Below are 25,366 nucleotides of genomic sequence, written 5' to 3'. Positions count from 1 at the left end.
GCGTCCCCAGAAGCTACGCTGAGCTTCTATTGTTGCTGCCAATGGCTTTACAACCAAATATTAACCTTTAAATACAACTTAAGTAACCTATTTTAATTACAAATTTGGAAAACTTCGTAATTTGTATTTTTTTTTTTTTTTTTTTTTGATATCAGTGCTATTTTTGTTGCCGTCTAAGTTCCTGAATAATTCCTTTTCTTTTAAAATATTCTCGTTTGAAGGCTGCAAAATATACCATTACTTTCAAATACGTTCAATTACACCCTAAAGTTTATATATTAGTTTTAAAACCGTTCATTAAAACCACTGTTTAAGCAAAATCATTGAATATATAAAAGATAGTGTCATGGGTGCTATTATGGTACATGGTATTCCGCGGTGCTGGATACTATGCTTTATTCTAAAATTGACTGAGTACGTGTATAAGTTGAGTCGCGTCCCCAGAAGCGACGCTGAGCTTCTATTGTTGCTGCCAATGGCTTTACAACCAAATATTAACCTTTAAATACAACTTAAGTAACCTATTTTAATTACAAATTTGGAAAACTTCTTAGTAATTTGTATTTATTTATTTTTTTTGATATCAGTGCTATTTTTGTTGCCGTCTAAGTTCCTGAATAATTCCTTTTCTTTTAAAATATTTTCGTTTGAAGGCTGCAAAATATACCATTACTTTCAAATACGTTCAATTACATCCTAAAGTTTATATATTAGTTTTAAAACCGTTCATTAAAACCACTGTTTAAGCAAAATCATTGAATATATAAAAGTTAGTGTCATGGGTGCTATTATTAATGCCACTACTACTGTACATACATACATACATATGTATGTATGGATATGTAGATGGAAAGCCAATGGAAACTGGAAACCGCACCCAAAATATTCCACTCAATATTTGATAACGTGAGTGATCAGATCAAGGTTCATCTCCCCGATTGCGATTCGTACAATTATCGGGAAGGGAATAGACTCCCTTCAGTATATACATATGTATGTATGTAGAAGGAGTACCCTATGAGAGGTGATCAATGATTTATTTTCACAATTTCGATTTTCACATTTTTATCGTGGTTCCCTCCAACCAACCCTATACATATGTATATGTATGTACATATGTATGTATGTATACTTATGTGTTTGCATTTATGAATGTATGCACATTAGGCTGGGCCAAAATTTGACCCAAAAATTGTTTTTTTTTTTTTGCCAAGGGGACACCCCCAAATTCTGTTCTTTGTTATTCAATAAAATTATTCCATTTTTTTGTTCAAATTTGTAGTTTAATGTTTGGGGGTTGCTACCACGAAAATACAAATTAACGATTAGTGAAAATCAAGAAGTTTAGCTGAGGTTGATATATTTAGATAACTAGTTCGCAAAAACTTGTGAAGGTTTTTTACTGCCAATAACTGATTAATGACGATATGAATGGTATCAATATATATGCAATAGATTTCACCAATTATCCAACTCATTCAGCAAAAATTTTTTTTTCTTGATTAAATTTTTTTGTAAAATTCAGTAGCAACCTCTAAAAAATGTAAAAAAAATAATAAAAACATGTAAATTACTATTAAATCCAAGGTAACAAAACTAGGGGGTGTCCCGTTTGAATTTCGAAAAAAAAAGTTTTTTGGCCCAGCCTAATGCACATATATGTACATTCCCACACAAGGCGGTATCCGCCAGCACCTACCCCAGATTCCCCTTTTCTCTTGTCACTGGGCTAGCTGTCTGGCTGGCTGGCTGTCTACTCAATCACAGCGTAAAGCACTTCTGAGTCATAAAAACCCGGCCAGAGAAGACTGTGCTGCGATTGTGTAGTTGGCAATTTTGTGCAGCGCCACTTGAAGCACGATGAATGCGGCATGCGGCATGCGGTAGGGGTGGCGAAGGGGTAGGGGAAACTATACAGTAAGGCGATAAAAATGACACATGGATGGAGCTCTACTCCAAAGCAAATAAGCATGGGCCCTGGCAACCGACACTCTGCAGAGAGGGTTGGCCTGGCGAGCGCGGAAGGAATATGGAAAGGCGAAAAAATATCAAAATAAATATTTACACGCACAATGGTGGAAATATTATGTACATATCCATCATTTGTGGCTAACAACATACATACGTATGTATGTACGAGTATAAATTATAAAGAAGCCACACAAAACAGAGCAAAGTGCACTGGTTAGATAAGATTACGAAAGCCAAGGATGCACATACATACATACATATGTACATATGTACCTGGGAAGATGGATTAAGAGATCATCTTACACACTTTTTCAGCTGTTTTCAAGACACAGTTGCTACTTTATCGGTTCATAATACTTGATATATTTAGCGATGTACATATGTATCTATGTATGTATGTATGTAAAATGTACTCATACATACATACGATATACACACATACATATGAATGTAACAGAAAGTATTGTGAATTCACAATTTAAATTAATCTGTTCCCATCAAGTACATACATACGTATGTATGTATGTATGTATATGTACATATGTACTGAGAGAAATGTTTCGTTGATGAGACTTGTATGGGTATTGTATGCAACAACGATAGACTTTTAGTGTCTTGTGCGAGTTCTTGTAATTGGAATCGAAGAATTCTATACCCTACATTGCCAACATATACCCAAGTAATTCCCCTGTCCCGCTCCACCCCGCGCAGTACCTCAACCATCGGTTAGCTCACATCAATTTATACAAATTTGTTGCTTTCCGTGGCCTTCCATAGACGCAAAAACCACCGCATGCCCATGGCCGCCGCACAGTGGCTCGTTTTCCGAAAACTCGTTGCAAAAGTCGGATATTGCGTTGGCAAAACTTTTGTTACACTTTAATTACGAATTGATCAAGCTATTCAAAGCCAAACTTTCATAATATACACAAATTTTTTAAGATTTATAATCGTTGTTCAAAGTTGGACCATTTTTCTGTTTTTGAAAAAAATGAAGAAAACCGTTCTTAAAAGGCAAAGGTAAATAAATTGTTCTCAAAAAGTACTCAAGCTAGGAGAACATTTTAAATATGAATTTAGAAAAAAAGGAAATATTTTTTGCGATTATATTTTATTAGATTTTTTTAAGAAACTTCATTTTTTGAACTATTTTCAATTTTTAGCGGAATATAAAAAAATGGCCATATTTGGCCAAGCATTGGACTGCACGAAAAAATAGTGGTGATATTCAGCAAACAAACAAAAGAAAAAACCATTACCACAATTGAACCTTTTAGAAGATATTAGCTATTTTCCATTCCAACCCATGCTAACTAAACGGACCTACGTATTCGGCCATTAGAGAACGCAGCAGAGATGTTGCTCAATATATTCTTTGTTTTAAATTCTTACTAGCTGAAAATTAACAAACACATTCATATGGTATAAATGCGTAAATTTTAGATTAGCCAAGCCACGCCCCCTTGCTAAATACATATGTACATACATACATATATGCATATGCATTTAATTAAATATTTTCATAGTTAACGAAGCAATTTTCCCTATTTTCAAATGGGGCAACCATTTCAGAGGAATATACTAATTTTAAGTCCGGAACAGCTCTCATCCGGGAAGCTAACAGCAAGTTGAACAAATCTTCGCTTTTTCGCTTTTCTTATGAACTATAGGTGTTAGACATTTGCTTTTCTTTCGCAGTTTCTAAAAACGCTTCGATTACATCTCTATTTCATGATTCAAAAACATAAAAAAACGAATGTTCAATATTTTTCCTTTCCGTTTTTCGGACGTTAACTTTTCGTGCTATCAGCTCAGAAAGTGCAAAATAAATAATTAAAAAAAAATGTATTTAAAATTAAAATTTGTTGTACATAAATATATTTGCATGCTGTTCAATTTTATTTATATTTTTTATGATGGTTTTTAGGGTAAAAAAAAAACGAAATTTCGAGTTTGACCGTTAATTACGCCCCTTCCAGTGACACGCCTACTTTAATTTTTTTTTTTAATTTATTTTAAGTATTGCAAATATATGTATTAAATTTGAGACTTATACCTATCCGGGTTCAAAAGTTATTAATATTGCAACGTGTTTTGAGAAAACGAGCCACTGTGCGCCGGTGGTTGGCACTTTAGCCCTGGCCCAACCTGTACTTACCTGGTCCGCCCGACTGACTTCCCAGTCATCTGGACATGCTGCTAGGTCTTGTGCCCAGTGCCTCGTGTCCCACTCCCATTCCCATGCCTTCTCCACCAAGGGGCAGTTTGTTTTGGCCTTTTCGTTAGCCGTTCTCGGTTTTTATGGTCACTTGCATCACGCGCATATACAAAAACACACACACACACACACTCAAGCACAAAAAAAGCAATCATCATGTTGTTGCCAACGAAAGAAAGGCAGGCGAACAAAAAGAAGACACGAGAAAAAATCTGATAAATTGATTAAAGTTCTTGCAACGCGCAAGCGGCATCAATTACCTGTTACGATGGACCGTGAGGTTTGGCTGCAGAAGCCACAGCCAGAGCTGGAACTGGAGCCGAAGCCGCAGCCACATCAGAAACCAGCAGCAGACCGAAATCAGGGGAAGGAGTTTATGCATCAGCGGCACGGCACGGCACAGAGGCACGGATGATGAGGCAGGTTTGGTTCGGTTTGATTCGGTTTGATTCAGCTCTGGCCAAGTTAAATATGATTGCAACGTTTGAATTCAGTTTCCAGCGTGTATATGCGATAAACATTTCGTGGACTGTGCCGACTTTATACGCTTTTTTTTGGTGGCTTATGTTAGGCGCTGTCTAAAGGCGGCTTCTCTCCTCACGCAAAGCAAAAAGAAACCCTTTGTCTATACAGAGCCCTGCATGAACGGGCAACTAAATCGATTCGCAGGGATTCGGTATTCGTTTCGTCCGATCCAATTGAATCAGCGATACGGCTTCTCAGCGATTCATTTTTTTCAGTGCAAAAAAAGTCCGAATGTGCATAGCCGAAGGAACTCGAAATCCGAAGAATGTTTTGAATCAATTCAGAGACATGCGAACGAAACATGATGATATTGATTCGCAGTGCTCGGATTCGGGTTTTTAGTGATTCGAGGTGATTCGAATCTAACTGAAGGTAATGATCGAACGCATTGAAGAGGCATGAGTATACTGTGATTTTATGAATCATGTGGATTTATTCAGGGCTCTAGTACATACATACATACATACATACATACATACGTATATACATACGTACATACATATACATAGCATCCAAAGTTTACCATTTTTTCAGTGGTCTGAACTTATTCAATTTTTAGGCACATACTGCATCTTTGGGGCCAAATATGGCATGTATGATTATTGTTTTGGTCTCTTTTCTTAGGTGTATTTACTGGTAATATTGTCCAATAAACAAAATTTGATTGTTGGAAAGACTCTTCAAGAAAATTGAATTTTTCAAACTATCTATTTTTTTTTTTGATTATTATTTTTCAACTTTTATATCATTTAGAAAAATAATATTCGAAACTACTCTGGAGATATTTGCTTTGTTTTTTTCTTTGAATATTTCTTAATTTATATGGGTATATGGGTCCTTACTACACTATAAGCAGTGGTCGGCACACACACAATCAAATGTTCTGCAGTGCGATTGTGTGCGAATAGAGCAGGCAAAACGGATCATTGTATTGGTACGAACCACTGTAATACACGTGAACGTGAACGGCAGCGCAGCAAGCGCGGTGTAAGGTGTAAGACGAACAAAAACAATGGCAGGAGTGCAAAAATTATATATTGTGAAGTTGACATAAAAAGTTTGCGTAATTGATATAGCGGACCCGGCGATCGTTGTCTCGCCCCATTTTAATGCTGACATGTGGCTATGATGACCGCAAACAATGTACGAATTTTATTCGCTGGCGCAGAAATAGTTGCATCGGCGAGCGTTGAGTCCTAATGTGTATCGTGTTCGATCAAATTCAAACGTTGGCAAGCATCCTGAAAAGTGGCGCACAGCACACCATCCACAGTACGCAAGGAAGCGAAGGATGTAGGGCCTCTAATGTTTACCAATATCAAGCGAAGTTAGAAGCATTCGGCTTGGCATGGATGAACTGTGTATATTCGTCCGAGGGCATCAGTTCAATAGACATCAGCGAAGCCAGCAACAGTGTCACCTCTCTTTCGGCGTTGAAACTTCTTTGATGAAGTGTTCCATGTATAATAGCGTGGCATTTCCGAATAGAGTAGTCCTTGCAAACAGATCGCTTTCGCATGTTGAAAATAAATTTGTCAATGTTGTCGCTGGTGTTCTTTCTGCTCTTTGCACTGCATTTGCGTCCGTAAACTACACACGCTGTCTGTTCTTTAAGTGAACTGCCAAATGCACGACAGTCGGGTGACGTTCATGGATCGGTAATGAAAACAGACTTCGAATTACCTCGATACAACTCACGTAGCGTCCAAGTTAAAATTTCGTCCTCTCGTCGCTTGCATTTGGACCGGCAATGCCAAACACCGCCATGTCGCTCCCTTTGGAACGATCCCGCGGTTATCGATAACGACATCCTTTCCTTTCACTTTCATCAGGATTGATCTGCCATTGTCATTTGGAGAACGAAGCTGCTACAATGGATATCCGTCCATTCCACTGATTGTGTCTTGTACCAACGGGCGGGGAAAACGCTTTCCGTTTTCATACACGGTGAGTCTGCAACTCCAAATCAGTTTCTACATCTGGTTTTTCGGCAGAAATGATCGAATCAATATGATCTGGTCGAATCTTGTCGAACATCCAAAGCAAAAAATTTACTTCTGCACGTTCCTCTTGCGTTAGATTAGTATAGAGATTCCGTTTACTTATTTCACGACGTGTACATCGTCCAAGGTTTTATCGCCTAATAGCAGGCATATTATAACTCAATTGATGAATAATATCGAGTTTAGAACTCATCTTCACCTATGACAATTGGCTCTTCGCCTACTTCCATAAAAGAAACAAATACAAAATCCCTTTTTCGCGATCGTAGGTTGGGTTTTCTGAAATTTTCTTTTCTAAAAACATTCCGTTGCCAAATACAAATAAAAATTAATTTTTTCGCGATCGATGGTTTTTCTTTCGTAGAAACATTCTTCTGGCAAACAAAATTAACTGAATAAAAAGTAAAAAAAAATCTGCCCAGTCGTTTTCACGTGATGATGCACTATATATAACATTTTGTATATATATGTATATACATATATCCTCCATTTTTATATATATGCAGACCCCTTCTTTTGAGTAAAAGAACTATGATTGTTTATTTAAAGGTTTATAGTTTATTCGACTTAATTTTAACTTATGATTTTCGTTGTGTCTTTTACGAGTTTTTTGCAGCGACTGAAGAAGGGCGGTACGTTGCCACTCTTTTCTCACGTTGCAACTGAGTCCGCGTCTCCTATCGATATCTTAGGGTAGAGACAGAGGATTAATGGTGTTCCCGCTTCTGGTGTTCTTTGGCACTACCCTATCACTACCGCATTCTACATATATAGATTTTACATATGCACTGGCAACAAAGTTCAACTTTGACTATTTATTGTAAATCTTTTAGACATTGTAGCACCTGTACTCTTGCCGAATACATTGTGGAAGCTTTTTGCTTCAAATGCAGTTTATTTAGAGAAGATATCCTGACTCGTTCAGAAGTTATTAATGTAGAAAGCTGAAATTGCCGATTGTCCCACTGTGCGACGTCGGATTAAACGTTCCTGTACGAATAAAATATGAAACAACAACAATCTAAAATAGAATTAAAATAAAAAAAATCTGTTGACTAGTTGCAGCTTGAGATCAAAGTGTATTCGACTTAGTTACTACGTTCGTTTTTATACCCGTACTCAAAAAGAGTTAAGGGGTATAATAGATTTGTGGTAAAAATGGATGTGTGTAACGCAGAGAAGGAAACGGTTCCGACCCCATTAATTATACATTTTCTTGATCAGCATCAATAGCCGAGTCGATATAGCCATATCTGTCTGTCCGTCCGTCCGTCCGTATTGTTGAGCGCCTAGATCTTAGAGACTATAAGAGCTAGAGCAACCAAATTTGGTTTCCAGACTCATGTGATATCACACTGCTACAAGTGTATTTCAAAATTTCGCCCCGCCCCCTTCACAAAGGACGAAAATCTGTGGCAGCCACAACATACAAGATACGATAATGTACGTAGAGAATGACCATATCTACCAGATTGCCGAATCTGAATCAGATCAGATTATAATTATGGCCAGAATGAATAAATTAATTTTCAGTTGCTTCCCCGCCTCCTCCAGCAAAAGACCCGCTACTCAATTTCTTTCTCGCTCGCACACTCTGCCTCGTTATGTACGCGAGAGCCCTCTAGCGGAAAAGATGTAGAATATACATTGTAGATGTAGATGACAAATGTAGTAAACAAATAAAAAATGTAAATTTTTTTTTTAATTCTAAAATTTTAAAAAATCATTAGCTCAAAAATGTATATATTGACTGAGTTCGGGTATAAGTAGAGTCGCGTCCCCAGAAGCGACTCACACGTTCCTTCTCGTTTTGAATGAAAATATAAACTTAATGCCATTTACATTAATTGTATAAGTAATATAAGCAGTCGTTCCCTATGATTTCAAAATAAATATTTTCAAATTAAGTCATACTAATATTTAATACAAATATAAAACAATCTAAAGCTAAAAATTTAATGTTATATTGAAAATGTATTTGAAAGTGTTTTATTTGTAGATTAAATAAGATCAAATTCTATTTACTTTAAATTTGAATATGGGCGTGTTTGTTTTTACTTTGGCATTTTTCTCAGAGTGTTTCGCCTTGTACTTGGGCGTTTCTCCCCTATGATTTTCTTTTTTCTCTCTCGTTCTCTTCTTTGCTCCCCTTTCTTTTATTTGATTAATGACATTACATTTTGAAGTCATGTGTTGCAAGGGCCCTGTGTACCTCCCAGATCTTTTGCAGGGACTGACTGGTTCGGCTGGCAGCAAAGAAAGCGCTTAATTGCTTTTGAATGCTTTCCATACGCGCAAGCTGCATGTGTCGTCGTGCAGAGTATCCACAGAAATGGGGGTCCGGTCCGGTGGAGTGGTGAATCAGTGAAGCAGACACCGGACAGCGAACAGCTGCTGTGTGAGGTGGGTTCAGTTGTTTGTGTAAAAAATGGAAAATCATTAAGGCGGGCACGACAGCAGCAGCAGCCACAAAAGGGCAGACGCTCTTCTGCTTCTTCTTCTCCTTTTCCGACTGCATCTTCTTTTTCGAAAATCTAACCGCAAAGTGGAAGACGAAAAAGAAATGTCAAGTACAACTTTTCAAGTAGGTGAAAACTACGGGGCGAATATAATTTTCGTATGTTTTTCTTATGTATTTCGTCTGTTTTGTTCCCTCGATTGTATAGAACGCATTCAGATACCAGATACTTAGATTTGAAAGATAATTAACTCATAGAACACAAACATATAAACTTACGCAGAGAGATTATATCATGGGCCTTGTATGTACATACTATTCAAGGGCTCAATTCTTGGAGGTTCGATTCCACTGGTTCCCAGTCCAGTCGGTGGATCTTAAGGTATCTGCAGATGGCTCTCAGTCGTTGGTCGTTGTACAAATGTTGTGAGCTATTGGAAATATTTTGATATCTCTGATTCTTTCTATTGGCTCTGGTAACAGACAGAGTGTAGACATGGACGATTCGGAAAGACTCTTGGCCATCCAGAAGGGTGTTGCCCCTTGAACGACTCGTCTTGCAGCATGGTTTGGCTCTTATTTGCACTTTGCCTAGCTTTTTCTTCTCAACATTTTCTCTTTTAGTTGTGGTGCCTGTGGAAGGAGACAATAAAGGAAAATCCCATCACATTTTGCAAGATTTTTGTATACGTACATACATGCTACATGTTAGGCTAAAATATATCCATTTGCTGCATCATTAATGGAGCCTCCTCGTGCAAAAAGACCGCTGCCGAAGTTGTGGCTGCCCAAGTAGTTATAGGGAAAAATAGATAAATATGTACATATGTATGTAAAATGTATCGTAAATACTCGTACATTGTCGTCGTTGTGGTTGTCGGTCAAAAAGTGTCTCGACAGTACCTGGGACTCGCCGGCTAGTTCTTGGTGTGCCGATAACACTAGGCAACCAAATTAAAAACGTATTTATTTTTTGGAACGAAAATTATTTCTATTGAAATATTTTTTTTGGTTTGTATGTTTGGATTGTAAAGTTTTTTGTTTTTTAGTTTAAAAAAAAAATGATACATATTTAAGCTTGCTCTACATTTTCTCTGTTAAAACTCAGGAAAGGTCTGAATAAATTAGTTTATTGCTGTATTATATTTTACTCACATAGGCATTTATTAAGCGTCGTTTAAGGCCCTCTGACTTTGACCAACAAAAATATCAATTTTTTTAAATAAAAAAACAACTAAAAAAAGCGTTTACCTATAAAAATTGTTGGAGCCCCTAGTATATTGGAAAAAGAGGGCTTGATGCCGCCAGAGTTTTATTTGGCTGTTGCATAGTATAATGAAAGATGTATAATATACATATGTATTTGCTATTTGGATTATTTTTTTATTTTTATTTTTTAGTAGATGCGCATGATGCGATAATATTTATACAGCCTGTCCTGTGTCTTTGGCCATCTCCGACAGCTGCTCAGGCTCCGGCTCTGGCTTTGACTTTGTGTGTGTGTTACCAAGATGCTGGGCAGGGCTAGGGGCAGGGGCAAATGCTGCAAATGACATTTAATTTCCTCAGCAGCAAAGGAGCAGCAGCCACCTGCAAAAGAGCAGAGAGAGAATCTTTTTGGTCCGAGAGCAATTTAATTCACAAGCTCAGACAACCCGAAAAAAACACTAAACGAAGACAAGACAACTGTTCCAGATATTGTATCTTTTGAATGAGACAGCTGCGCCAGAAGAATCTTATCATTTCGCTGGAACAATGGTTCGGAGAGGAGAGAAGAGAAGTAGAGTAGAGTGGAGAAGTGGGAAAATAAGTTAGTTTCGGAGCAGCGACAGCTGTTCAGGTCTATTGTTTCTTGCCCAAAAGATACATAGCCTTCTATGGAAAGAAGGGTTCAGTTCAGAGAAGTTTTGTATGTATACATACAGTTTTTATAAAGATGTTGCCTACCTGTGTGCCTGCCCTGGTCCCCCCCAAGGGTTCCCTAACCTGACTATTGTTTGCGAAAGATCGCAAAATCTGAGGAAAACCGGTTCCTGTTCTCGTTACGGATTTGATCAAACATGCACCTGCCTTCAGCCCTAGAATGCGATGCACATGCGGTGATTCAAATGCATAGACGCCAAATACAGATGCAGATACACCATTCAGGAGATACGACTAAACCAGAGGCAGACACGTTTGCGTTGCCAAAATTGAGCTGCATTCATATCGAACGAAATGACCATAAAATGGTTGGTTAAATGGCCATCATCCATTATGCAATGCGGCCAATTTTCCACCAACCAAACTTGAATGTAAAGGAGAGGATAGAGATACATACATACATATATACATAGATAGTGGTAGATATAGATTGTATCTATATATATGTATCTGAATACACTCAAATTATTGTAAAATTATTTTGTTTGTTTTGGGGCAGGCCACAGTTTTCGGGCAGAGCAAAGATTATTTATATGAAAATTATGTTGTCGCATTTCCATTGTTGCGCGCCAATCGATACGAGTGTGGGATTAACCATTTATTAATGGGGGGCATTACGTACATATGTACATATGTACGTATGCCAAAATACCAATGAATTAAAGTCAATGAATGCTTTATGCATGCATATTAGGCTATGCCAAAATTTGAAAAAAGGGGAAACCCCGTAATTCTGTTCTTGGCTATTCAATAAAATTATAGAATTTGTTTTGTTAATTTTTAGTTTTAGGGGTTGCTACCACGAAAAGAACATTTCATATTTTTATTAAATATATTTTTTAAATATTTAAAGTTTTCAATTTTTCATATTCATAATTTTAGTAAGGTATTTTTATTAGTATTTGAATACTTTTTGCGAAAGTCGTTTACTAACAGTAAAAGATACTGTTTTTGTTCTTCATTGTTGGTATGTAATTTGTTGTGTTCCTCCATTAGAGCTACTCCTCGCTCCGCAATATCATTCACTACTCGTATGCTGCAAGCTACCGCTTTATTATGGTTATAAGTTTCATCGCTATGCCACATTTCAACGTCTTTTTCCAAAAACTCCGATGACATTCCAGTCAGTTTAAAAAAACGGTACGGTGTTGCGTGTAACAATGTCTTCAAGGTTTTTTTTCGAGAACTGATTCAATCAGCATCGTTGGACGTTTCGGACCATCCTTCGAACCGTCTTTATTTAATGCATTCACCATTTTCCTTTTCGTATCCAAGGTTATACCTTCATCATAAAAAAAAAGCCAGCCCAATTAGCTCTTCGGATAAATACCAAAGGTGACGTAATATTTTTTGTAATGCCACGGTTGCTATATTAAAGTTTATATTTTCATACTGTTTGAGATCTTTTATAAGTGGCAAGTCGTTTCCTGGATGCTGACGAAGATGCTGACGGTGCTTTAAACCAGTGCTTTGCATATATAAGAACAACAAATGTGAAAATGTCTTTGATACTTTTCAGTTCCCTTTTTGACATTGTAAATTGATCCCTGAATAGAAATATTTTCAAGGAATAAATGGCTTTCGCCATCCAACAAGCCAGCAGGAGCCTTAATCGATAAATCGATAAAAAATAATAATGAGGTAAAGCAGTTCCTTGTAATCATTTCTTGGTTGATATAACAATATTTTTTCCTTTGAAAAGTTAATGATTTGATCTGAATAGATAGATTATTAAATAGATTACATAGCGATGAATCAGAGAGAACAGACTTATAGTCATTTCTCTTCATGTTTTTCCGAACAATTTTTAATTTTTTAAAAATTTGAACATCAGGTCCACAGGAAGACGCCAGAGATGTATCAACTACCACTTGAAATACAATTTCCAAAATATGACGGCGACAGGCCAGCCATAATAATTCCTTCTTTAATTTTTTTTCCAGCAGAATGCAAGCTCCATTTTTAAGCCCCGTATTACATGCTGTGGTATCAAAACACATACACCTTATCTTTTCGTTTAAGCCCCAAGAATTGTTTTAAAAACCACAGCTCAGTTTTGGGACCGCAAGGAGTTGATCGATTTGCTGTCCGGATACTAAAATAGGTAGTCTATCGACTACTTCGTCACCGCTTATTTCTGCTATAATTTTTCCGTCCCAGTGAACAGTCAATGGACATTCTGGTTCCAACTCAGCTCTCAAGCATTACGCCAATTTTTCTCTATATAACCTTCGTTGACGACGAATAGTATTTGTACTCACGGATATTGAGATGAATCGCATCCAGCACTTTTAAGAGTCGAAGTTAAAACGACAACCGCTTTTTATACCCGTACTCAAAAAAGAGTTAAGGGGTATATTAGATTTGTGGTAAAAGTGGATGTGTGTAACGCAGAGAAGGAAAATTTTCCGACCCCATAAAGTATATATATTCTTGATCAGCATCAATAGCCGAGTCGATATAGCTATGTCTGTCTGTCCGTCTGTCTGTCTGTCTGTCTGTCTGTCTGTCTGTCTGTCTGTCTGTCTGTCTGTATGTCTCGATGAGCGCCTAGATCTCAGAGACTATAAGAGCTAGGGCAACCAAATTTGGTTTCCAGACTCATGTGATATCCCACTGCTACAAGTGTATTTCAAAATTTCGCCCCGCCCCCTGCCGCCCCAACAAAGAACGAAAATCTGTGGCAGGCACATTTTTAAAGATACGATAAAACTAAAAACGCAGTATCGTAGAGAATGCAAATATCTACCAGATTGCCGAATCTGAATCAGATCGGATCATAATTATAGCCAGAATGAAGAAATGAATTTTCTGTTGGTTCCCTCTCTTTCTCGCTCGCACACTCTGCCGCGTTCAGTGCGCGAACAACCCCTAGCGGAGGAGATGTAGAATATAAATGGTACATGTACAATCTACATGTTAGATGTGGAATATACATTGTAGATGTAGATGTAGATAACAGATGTAGCAAAAAAATGTAAAATGTAAAATTTTTTTTTTTTTTTAATTCTAAAAAATCATTAGCTCAAAAATGTATATACAGACTGATTACGGGTATAAGTAGAGTCGCGTCCCCAGAAGCGACTCACACGTTCCTTCTCGTTTGTTACTCAACTTGGCCACATCAAGGCTAACAGCTATTCCATCGCTTATAATTTTAAATCTTTTGACTTTGGGTCGATGTGTACGTAGCTGTGATGATCCCTGAAGACTTCCTTCAGAGATATTACTTGACTCCGACGAAAAAGAAGAGTCAAGAGTGCACAAATTTGTTTCATGTTGAACACGCATCTTTTCTCGGTTTTTTAAATTGTTCAATCTTTTTTCTCTCTCCAGTTTTTTAGATATTTTAGTACAATATTTTGTATCGAGGGTACCAATTTTCCCCCATCGATTTTGCCTCTGCGAAATTAGAAAGTTCTTATCCTCTTCTATAGTTAGAATGCTTAAAGCATTAGCGTGTGCTACAAACAGAGCTGCGATTTTTTCTTGCCATGCCGATTCTTTTTTTTTTAAATGCTGCAGTTTGCTTGGCTTTATTTTCTTTATTTTTTCTGAGTGCTTCCCATTCCTTGACGAAATTCAAAATCTGTTCCTTCACGTGTTGAAATTTTCGTTCTCGAGATGCAATATCTGCCGAAACATTTTTGGTTTCCCTTTTTTGCTCTAGCTTATAGAACAAAAGCACTTTAAAAGGCCTCTTGGACTGATAGAAGAACTTTTGAATATAGCTTATCGTTCGTCTGACCGATTAACCAAATCAAACAAGTGTTTTGCTTCGTTTTCTTCCATTGTCAAGTATTTTTGTATGAATTCAATATAGCCACAACAAAGGGAACATCGGTCACTTACTGTTAATGCATTAACGATTGGTGAATATCAGGAGGTTCAGGAGTTTAATATATTTAGTCAACAATTGATCAAAAACTTATCCAGGACTTTTGCCCCAATAGTAGACTCATGACGATATTAATGTTATCGATATAAATGCAATAGATTTCACTGCAGATTAGAGGCGCAAAAAAACAATTTTTTTAAAAATGTTATTAGTTAAAAATGTTTTAAAATTCGGTAGCAACCTCTAAAAAATTAAAAAAATAAAAACATGTAAATTACTATTAAATCCAAGGTAACAAAACTAGGGGGTGTCCCGTTTGAATTCCGAGAAAAAAAATGTTTTGGCTCAACCTGATGCATATTTATTATGATGGCTGCACAGTAGTGTTGGGTAAAGAGCGTTGACTTTAGTGAACAAGTTCAGTTGATCACTTTTAAGTGAGTGAACAACTCACTCCCTTTGTTCAGTTGTTCACTTGCTTACACAAGCACTTACTCAGCTGTTCACTTGCTCACTTGTTCACTCAGCTGTTCACTTACTCACTTGTTCACTCAGTTTCTCTCTTACTCACTTGTTGACTCAGTTGCTCACTTGTTCAGTTGTTTAGTGGTGTTCACTGTGAACAAGTGAACAACTGAGTGAACAAGAGAGAAAGTGAGCAGCTGAACAAAAATTTAGTGAGCATGTTCACTCAGTGAAGTGAACAGCTCTTTTTTGTTCACTCACTCATGAGAAACCCAACTCTACTGCAAAGTATTGCTGGCAATATCAATAGGAGGCAATAGAGCAATCAACCACGACGGTTACTCCAGGGCAGAGGAATGAATGCCAGATGACGAAAAGCAGGAGATGAAGTTGGAAGGAAATCCAGGTTTTTTTGTTAAAATCATTTATAAAATGTCAAGAAATGAAGGAAATTTTTTCAGGCACTCAGCGTTCATGATAATCCTCTATCCCTGACGTTTCTTGACAAGCCCCTGATTTGCATATGCCCCTCTCTTTCTCATTCTCATTCTCCTTCTCGCTCGCTCTTCTCTCGCTCCTTTGACGTGTGCCTCGAAACCACTGCCTCCGCCCCGAACTTGCTGAGGCAATTATTCGAGTGAAAATGAAAGAGTGACGGAAGAGAGAAAGAGGGAAAGAGAGAGAGAGAGAGAGGAAGTACTAGTGGGAGAAAGAGATCAAGTAAATTGGCCTGGCCCACGATGCAACAATATAAGTAGTCTCGTCCGCTGTGGTGAGGACCATCTCTCGACTGTCAGAGAGACAAGCTCTACCAGGAGATATCACTCTTTCTTTGTTTTTATTTGCACGCGTACTGACAAACGGATGGACCTCGAAAGAGAGCAGATGTCGCGTCGAGGCCACCTTATATAATTGCATCATGGCATGGCCAACTTTCATTATCCCTTTCGGCACTCCCCACGCGACACCAGCGCCCCGCATCCCCCTTATCTTTGAGATTTTTTGTCCTATTAACATTTGCGCCACACAATAAACTGGAGCCTCGGTCCCAGCCTCAACCTCTGCCTCCGTTGTTGCTGACACCACTTCTGATGCTCTGCTTCAGCTGCCCCTTTGCCAGGACCTTTGATGGTGTCCGAGTGCACAGTGGGTCATAGGGATGAAATAAAATATTCTAAGCCCTATGTATAATTTATTTTAAATCTACAAATAAAAATCCCAATAATATAATGATAGTTATTATGCGAGCTATGCTTGTTTTTCTATTATTAAGGTACTTCAAAAGTCTTGTTATGGAGAGACTACAAAATCATTCTGACTCAAGAATTTCCGATCATCTTGCACTAGTTTTCTGTTCATCGGTTTTGTCCCACTGTCCAGTGTTAGCTAGGAAGTGCCTCCCGCCCACCCCTGAAGGTCTTCTTTGGCTCTCCATCTTCTGTTCATTGTAAAAGCCAATGGTAATTTGTTGCTGCCTTGTTTCCAGCTTTCTTTTTTTTCGCTGCCATCTTTAACGATGGCAATTCTTGGCGCCAATTACAAACTGTTGCATATCCTCTACAATTAACCTTCTACAATTTTTACGGAGATCTGTATTGATCCTATGGGTTGGCGACCCTGAGCTCTTAGCTCTTAATCTTGATCGAAATCGATATTTTTTTTCTAGCAATCGCTACAAAGTCCAAGGATAGGAAGTATAGAATTTATGACATACATGTGTACAATGTACCGTACATACAGAAATATGTAGATGTCCCTGAAAAAGGTAATACTATGTAGTTTGCATTTATTTGCATCAGAGTTTTGGTAGCATTATAGCCAAGTGGCAGGTATATGTACGTATACATGCACATAGATAGTCCCATTGAGAGCGCACTCTGCTCTTCCTGTCTACCTGCCTTTTGCGCTTTGGATAGCACTTCAAGAGTATTTGGTCCTCGGCACACCGATGACAAATTTCCGTTCTTGTTTTTGTTTCTTGTTGTTTTCTTCTTTCAGACTTTTGCTCTCTCGCTTGTTCTTGTGCTTTTGCTTTTGCAATTTCAATTTTTGTTTTTGCTGCTTGTCATGGCTGTTGTTTCCGTTGCTGTTGCAGCAGTTGTTTGACAAGCACCACGTACCGTACACCGTACGCCATGCCCATGCCCATGCCCTGGACTGCTCTGACCAGCGCTGGGTAAAAAATTAAAAATGATATGAAATCAACAACAGCAGCATGGCTGGCAGGACGGAGGGCAAAGATTCACTCGACCATGCCAGCTAAAGGGCCAACTGGTAGCTGAATGAAGCTCAGAGACACGGGGGCATGGGCCAAGAGGCAGATTTCAAGCAGAGGATTGTGGAAAATCGTACTTTATGACATGTGCACAGACCCAGGAAACGAAGTAAGCAAACACAAATGGAAACAATTAAACGGATTGAGTACGACAAAATAGAATACACATACTCGTACATATGTACATATGCAGATGTGAACATACATACATAAATATGTATGTACATACATATACACACATATGTATGTATATGGACTTAACCATACAAACGAGATAGCGAACTATGGGCTGATAACACTACCCGACAAAATCGAACTTTTTTTTCCTCAAGGATCCAAACCAACTTTTTCTGATAGATATGGGGATTTTAATTTTTTTTTTTAAGAATTATGGTTTTTTTCTATGGCCGTACAGAAGAAGAATTTTTTAAGTTTGGTATTTTTTTTAAAAGTTTTTTTCAGAGGTAGCGCTTGTTTTTTTCACATACCTCTAGTATCTTTAAATCTATGAAATCCTTCCTCTGAAGGACGAGCAGGAAGGGTAAAGCCGAAACCAGATTATTTCGGGTAAACTATTTTCATGTGTTTCCCAATTCCAGTTTTCTTTACTGAACAAAAGACAAATTCGGCGCCGTGAATATCTGTTTTTTTCCACATCATTGGACTACCAAATTTTAATTGTTTTCTAAAAAAAATTGTAAGAAAAAAAATAATGTTTAGTATTTTGGGTAAAGTTAATAGTTTGTGGATTAGAGTTACTTACTTTTCATCGTAATCATATGCTGTTAAATTCAATCTACACATTTGACATATGGGCAGTTCCTATCTGGCGTTACGTTACATTCGTACGACCAAATGTTGAAAAAAATAGTACAAAATCTGAAATTTGGAAAAAAGATTATCTTTGTTGAATATACTTTAGTTAGACCTATATTCACCAAAAAAAATGGAAATAATCGAGCGTACGGTTTTAAAGATATAAGCCAAAGTATGACCTAAAAGTGCGTTACATAAAACAGAAGTGGTTTTCGAGGTTTGGGTACAAAATGGAAAAACTCTGCGAATTGGATAGGGCTATCTGTTTAACATTTTTTGTGCTAATAAATGAAGTATTGAGAGTTAATTTTCAAACTTATTAAATGTAAAAACTTGTCCTCTTTTTTTGTTAAAAATCCGCGGAGGCATCTGGCGAACGTTACTGGCGTAACGTTACCAAATTCCGCGATTATAAAAGCCTAAAAATATACTGTTAGCCGAGGTTGCACAAACACTCTGATAATAGTTTTTAGTTTAATATGTTAGAAAGACTTTAAGGAGAAACTTTTATCAATAATCATCTTCTTCTTAGGAGATAATAGTAAAAGAAAAATGTCTATAAAAATACCAGAAAATACCAAAAACGTGAACTTTTGCTTATTTTCATAGGTTTTAGGATGAAACTTAATGAAATTATATGTCAATAAAGTAAATTAGTTACCTTTCAATAAATTTAGAAAAAATTATCCGGAAAAAATTATATGGAAATCGGTTTTTATTGACTTTTTATGATTTTTGGCCTGGTGGACCTTTTGGCGGAACTGCCCATATACAGCTTGGTGCCCACTCTTCAACAAAACTTTCGGGTTTGATTTTAAAGTTTTCTTCATACTGTTTTTGGAGAGTTTCGGTAAAAGCGATTTTTATTTCATCATGTACTTACCACATATGTAGCAAAATGAGTCTGCTTGGAAAGTACATGAAAATGATTGGCCAGAGGTATCCATGACAATTGATTTTAATTAATTGTAAGATGTTTTGGTAAACACACGATCGTATTCTGAGGGAAGTCAGAACTACACTAAGGCACAGACACTATTGGCACAGAGTTATATATCCATGACTATGATTAGGTAGACGCGACGAGATCCAATTTGTGTGGACCTGCACTTGTGAGAATATAAAGGAAACATTTGACCTGAATAGGTATCCTACCTCAGATAACGAAAAAAGTAACTGTCAACAACATTTCATACCAAAGGAAGGCGATCAGGTACCAAATGTACAACCCTTTTTCGTTTGCTTTGTTCCCAATTGGCAGTTGGGCCCGCAACCTTCCAAAGGTTATTTTTTGTTAAATTTTTTCATTTTTTAGATTTGGTTAGCGAATTTTAGCTCCAAAGTCTTTCCATAGATTTTAATGAGCGATACCTTAAACGACGCCAAATTAATGCACCTATACACAAAAAGGACTCAGGATATAATTTTTTTTCGACTCTTCCTGAGTTTTTAAAGTCAAAATTTCGTAAAAAATACCGCACAAATATAATCATTTTTGCATTTCAATGCTTTATATTTCCCAGACCGTAAGCTGAAATCACAAAGTGTTTGGGCTCAACTTCTAGCTGTTTAAATTATCTTTTTAAAATAGCAAAGTTCTTTACAACCAGACGTAAGATACTACAGTTATATGAAAAAAACAAGCGCTACCTCTGAAAAAAGCTTAAAAAAATACCAGATTTCAAAAATTCTTTAAAAAAAAGTTCTGCCATAGAAAAAAAATATATATCATGAAACCATTTCTAAGCCCCAAATCTTTAAGAAAAAGTTGGTTTTGTTTTTATCAATGGACACTGGTGTGGTGGTGATGGTCTACTATACGGTTACACTGCTCAGTCAGCTGTGGGTTTGCTTATGACTTTCTTCAAAGTAAGCAAACAAGTCAATGAAAGGCACTACTCTGGCAATGTTATTATCGCTATGCTCCGTATAGTCCAGGCCTCTTTCCCCATCATTTTATTGGCAATCAGCAGCAGCGACCACCACGAAGATAGCTCGTTGTGAGGAGCATGGCGAGCTGACATGGACACGGATAAAAGTAACTTAATACACATACGAAACAAATAAACAACTTGAATGTATTTATTTATAAAACGTGGGATTGGTCAGTATTGGATGAATCCATTCACGCGGGAAGGAAATGCAATCAAAGTGTTTTTTATATTCATTTAAATTAATAAAATGAATTATAATCTTACTTCATTTTACTGCATTAAATAGATTTAGATTGTCTTTAATATTCCAATTTCCTATCCGGCTTGCTCCATTGCTTCCTTTCATAATTACTACTGAAAAAGGGGGCCAAGCGGTTGGAGATGCTTTCCTCAGCCAGTGGAGAGGCCGGCAAGGTCCTTAAAATAAGAGTAGACAGACTTCGATTCCTTCCCAATAAATGGCTTTGTACAACCAACTGTTTTGCAAGGAGTCGACTACTAATTTAGTTTTTAGTTGCAAATAAATAAAATTAACTGGGCTTAAACAAAAAATATTTTGTTTCAAATTTTTTATAAATCTTTAAATTTAGGATGCACGAGCACATGGTGCCACGATGTCCAGAAGACTTTTAATTAATTGTGAAAGCTAAACTTTGTGTGGCGTTACTAGTTACTAGTTTTGACCATATGTACATAGTATGTGTGTACCTATGTACATATGTATGTTCGAGTCCATACTCGTATGCCAGGAGTGCAGCCTGTTATCCGGCGCACTGACACGTTCGAGTTTGAAGCGTCATATGATTCTATCGAACATAATTAAGGCAAAAGTGATCCAACTACAACCGCTATTGTTGAAGCCATGGGACCTCTGCATCAGCTAGCGAATTTATTATTTTCTATACCTATATGTATATTGTTGCTTCCGTATGCCGTTTCTTTTGCTGGTTCTGTTTTTGGCTTTTTTGCACGTTCGTTAGCCGATGTCTGACGCACTACGTGTACGTACAAATGTATGTATTTATGTATGTATTTATGTATGTATGTATATGCTTTCCTCCACTGCCCCATTGTCATTTATGCAGCCAGCAATATGACAAACTTCGCTGCAAGCAACCGCAACAGGGAAAACAATAAAAGACAAATTGGAACGCTGAAGTTGGCTGTTGCAACTGTTGAATACCCACGACATTCGGATATCGATTTCAGTAATTGTGTGCTGCAAGCAGAAAACAGTCCATGTAATAGTCCAAAATACTTATGGTAAAATATGCTTGGACTTTTGATCTTGTTTTGCTGTTCTCGCTTCTCCAGGTCAAGGATTCTACAGATCCTAAGGGTGTCTCGTAGAATTACTTCTTAAACAAATGCAAGCAAATATTTATGTACATATGTATGTGTGTATGTACATGTGTACGTGTGTTACCCATTCATAAAAGTTATTAAATGTTAACCTTTCTTTGGGTGATACCAGCATATGTATGTATTGTACATATGTATCCGCGGGTGCAGCATACACCGCGATCCCAGGGTAAACTCGGGGGCTACAAAAACAGGAAGCAGTCTGTGAGATTGCGAAGAGGAGTGTAGAGGGGTGGGGAAGGGCCCCTCTCAGCGGGGAGTCATTCAGTGCACGCAAGGCTACCCTCTGGCGTTCCCTCTCCTTCTCCTTTCTCTTTTCCGTGTGCATTCTCTAACCATTTTCCTTGCAGCTTTTGCGCATTTTCTTTTCATGACATTTTATTATGACGTCAATGGGTGGATGCGTTTAATTGACAGCAGCTGCTGTAGATTCTCTCCTTTTCCCCCTCCCTTCTCCTTCTCCTTCACCACTTTTCCTATTTTATTATATTTTCTTTTATCCATTTTTTTTATTGCCAGCTACAATGCGAGTACTCGTACACACATATGTATATATGTACGAGCATATGCAAACATTTCAGATTGAATGGAGTGGACGGTGAAGGTGGTGCTGTTGAGCTGTGGAGACACAGCTGCAGAACCGATATAAGAATTGACACTTTTATTGCCGTTCGATACATGAGCAACATTTCTGGATTCGCTCTTGTTACTACAGTTGCCTATACCTAGTGATGATGCTGATCCTGCTGCTGCTGCTACTACTGCTGTCATTATTAGTGAGCTTGTAGTTATTGTAGTTGTTGTTGGCATTCCCAAGTAACTTTCTGAAGTGCCAGATACATATTTTTATTTCTAATTGGTTCTCTGGAATGGTTGTGGTCTCTGGAGTTGTCGTATAGGCTGTTGCTGCAAGTGCTGTGTGTATCAGAATGCAGTGCAATATTTTTTAAGAAATACATCTAATGAGTGGTGGTAGAGGGAGCTTGCGGGTAAATAAAAGATTGAAAGCACAGAAACTCTCTGCCCAAGGAAGCCACTCGAATCCTTCCAGTTGTACGCATACTCCCTTACATATGTACACACATGATCATAATAATAGGTACACACATCTACGTAAACTTTATCATAGCAGAAAACAGTTTTATTCGATATTTGACAATTCAAATTAGTTCCCAATTATTCTTAAAGTATTTTTTTTCATTAATATAATGTTTTTTATAGTATAGGATAATGTTATAAAAGAAAAGAGATCCATTTTTACTTTAGAGTCGATGTCAGGCTGATCAAAATAATAGGTACACTTGAAGTGTTGTTAAGATAAAAATTTGTTAAATGAATATTTAATATTTTTTTTTGCTTTATTAGTATTAACTAGTTAATATACAGTTTATCCACCTCTATTTTTGGTCACCAACATGTGTTGTCAACTCACATTTCCGATAAAAGCTCTGTTATCAGGGGGTCCCCTTATTTATTTTTTTTGTCAAGGAGTTGCGACATCTTGACAAACAAAAATTACTACAAAAAATGTTGTTTTCAACACATAAAGTACGATAAAACTGATTTTAATTGAACATTTTCAACGTGTACGAATCTGCAGGAATTTTCCGGCACTTTCCCGCCAACTGTTTTCTGCTAGCTCCAGCTGTGCCTGACATAGATTAGAGTATTAGAAGCCATAACTTTATTCTATTAAAATACCTATTTTATCCGATTCTATTTCGCTTTTTTCCAGACACGCAAACTGTGGAAACTCTGGAAATTGTGGGACATCGAGATTTTAACTGCAACTGCACCTGTATCGGCAACGGAAAGAAATAATACCCCCAGCATACGTGCATTCATATGTACGTATGTATGTATGGTACACACACATCATCATACTTAAATAGGTACAGCAGAGACACGCAAACATGACTGTCAAATTGGCCAAGCTATTTGGAGGAGTTGGGGTACTGGGTGTGGGTGTGGGTGTGGGAGCTGGTTCCGGCAGCGCTGTCAATGGCGAAAGCGTCATGGATGGGAACCACCAGCTGATGGCACACACGCAACAGCAACAGCAGCCCCCGCCTCTGCCTCTGTCGCCAACAAATGTAAATATGAAGAATCTCAAGTACTACGAACACCTGCAGGCCACCGACGACTGCCACGATCTGATGCTGAACGAAGAGGACGATCGGGACGACTGCGAGGACAGCATGTCCCTGAGCTCCGGGTGCATGCAGCGCAGCCACCCGTACAACAACTCTCAGCGGCCCCTGCTGGGGGAGCGTCGGCCCCAGCTGACCTTGATGGCTGTGGGCCAGAGGGCTGTGGGCAAGTCCTTTCAGCAGCACGCCCTGCCCGTGCCACCCCTGCCGCCGCAGAGAAACCACGCGACCGCCGCGTACGTATCGCCCTACGTGCATCAGCAGAAGCGCGACAGCGCCAAGGGCTTGCACGGCTTCAACGACTTCGACGCCCTGTCCCAGCAGTACAACCAGCATCTGCAGAGCCCCCACATCGGGTACCCCTACGGGAGTCCGCCCTCGCCCACAGCCCACTCGCGCGACTTTTGCTTCGACCGCCAGCCGGGCCAGGCCGCGTCCAGCAGTTCGTCCAACTGTAGCTCGGTGACTACCTCCACCTCGTCCCCGACCCGCTACTACCCGGACATGGCAGCGGCCCCACTCTATCCGTCCCGGTTTGAAGACGACTTCTGTGTGCGTCGCCCGGCAGATAACCCGCCCCTGCCTCCCACAGCAGCGGCAGGCTCCGCCACGGGTCCCTTCATCTTCGGCATCTCGCCCGAACAGCAGCCCACGGACTACGGCTGCACCCCGCCAGCGAACCCGACAGCGTCGGTAAACGCACTCCAGCCTGTGATAGGTCCGTTCAGAAAGGAGCAAAGCCCACTGGTGAGTCAATAAATGGGAAAAAACTGAAACAGAAAATTACCAGACTAGGATGGATTATTTGTCGTTTTTGTTGGATATCCCAATGGCGTTCCAATGTGAAAATGGAACTAAAAATCATTTAAATATAATTTCATAAACTCTCAAATACTCGTTTCGCGTTAAAAAGTTGTATTTATTAGAGTGCATTCATTATGAGGTTTTAACCTATCTAGGAAATGAGTCGGATTGTACGGACTGTGGGGATTCTGCCAGTAGCACTGTGGCAACCTGTTGAATGGGTCTTGCATGTCGTTGAGGAGCAGGTGCTGCCGTTACCGGATTCGCACTTGTTGCTCCATTTGGCTAAACTAAACACTTAGCGGCCGTCAGTCCAAAACATTGTCAAATGTCCAATTAAGAAATACCTTTGTGGAGCTTATGATATTGAATGATCTGACAAAAGGTAAGACGCGAGCCATAAACAAGCAAGCAAAAAGCAGACGGCTGGGAGAAGTAAATGGGAACCTGTGGAGAGCGGAAGAGTACTGAGAGAAACGAGAATTTCACAGCATGCAAACAGCGGAATGGGGAATCGAGGTAAACGTAAATTCAGGGTCGGATTAATTAATTACACTTATTACACTGTGGCACAAAATCGAACTGTTTTTTTTTTATCTGGACCGAAATGAATGAATGAATGAA

General features: G+C 38.4%; 1 protein-coding gene and 1 long non-coding RNA gene across 4 annotated transcripts in view; one reads left to right on the top strand and one right to left on the bottom strand.

Annotated features, from left to right (window-relative positions):
• The window catches only part of LOC111075847, an 81,181-nt gene that overhangs the window by 25,060 nt on the left and 30,755 nt on the right, over window positions 1-25,366 (top strand). The window contains exon 3 of the mRNA XM_041595661.1: window positions 23,524-24,685. Within this exon, the coding sequence (XP_041451595.1) occupies window positions 23,702-24,685 (984 nt within the window). The 5' untranslated portion in view covers window positions 23,524-23,701. The remainder of the gene's footprint in view (window positions 1-23,523; window positions 24,686-25,366) is intronic.
• Window positions 8,725-10,201, bottom strand: LOC121405066. Of its 3 annotated transcripts, none has more exons than XR_005968358.1 (4): window positions 10,034-10,201; window positions 9,874-9,959; window positions 9,455-9,808; window positions 8,725-9,251 (listed from the first exon to the last, which is right to left on the bottom strand). It is a non-coding gene; the product is annotated as an uncharacterized LOC121405066 (long non-coding RNA). The 3 variants fall into 3 exon arrangements; XR_005968359.1 differs by having other exon boundaries at window positions 9,870-9,959; window positions 10,079-10,201; XR_005968357.1 differs by having other exon boundaries at window positions 8,727-9,251; window positions 9,870-9,959.

Source organism: Drosophila obscura, unplaced genomic scaffold (genome assembly GCF_018151105.1).
Source record: "Drosophila obscura isolate BZ-5 IFL unplaced genomic scaffold, ASM1815110v1 contig_74, whole genome shotgun sequence".
Lineage (NCBI taxonomy): Eukaryota > Metazoa > Arthropoda > Insecta > Diptera > Drosophilidae > Drosophila > Drosophila obscura.
The sequence above is the reverse complement of the archived record's forward strand: the minus strand, read 5'-3'. Positions and strand labels throughout refer to the sequence as shown.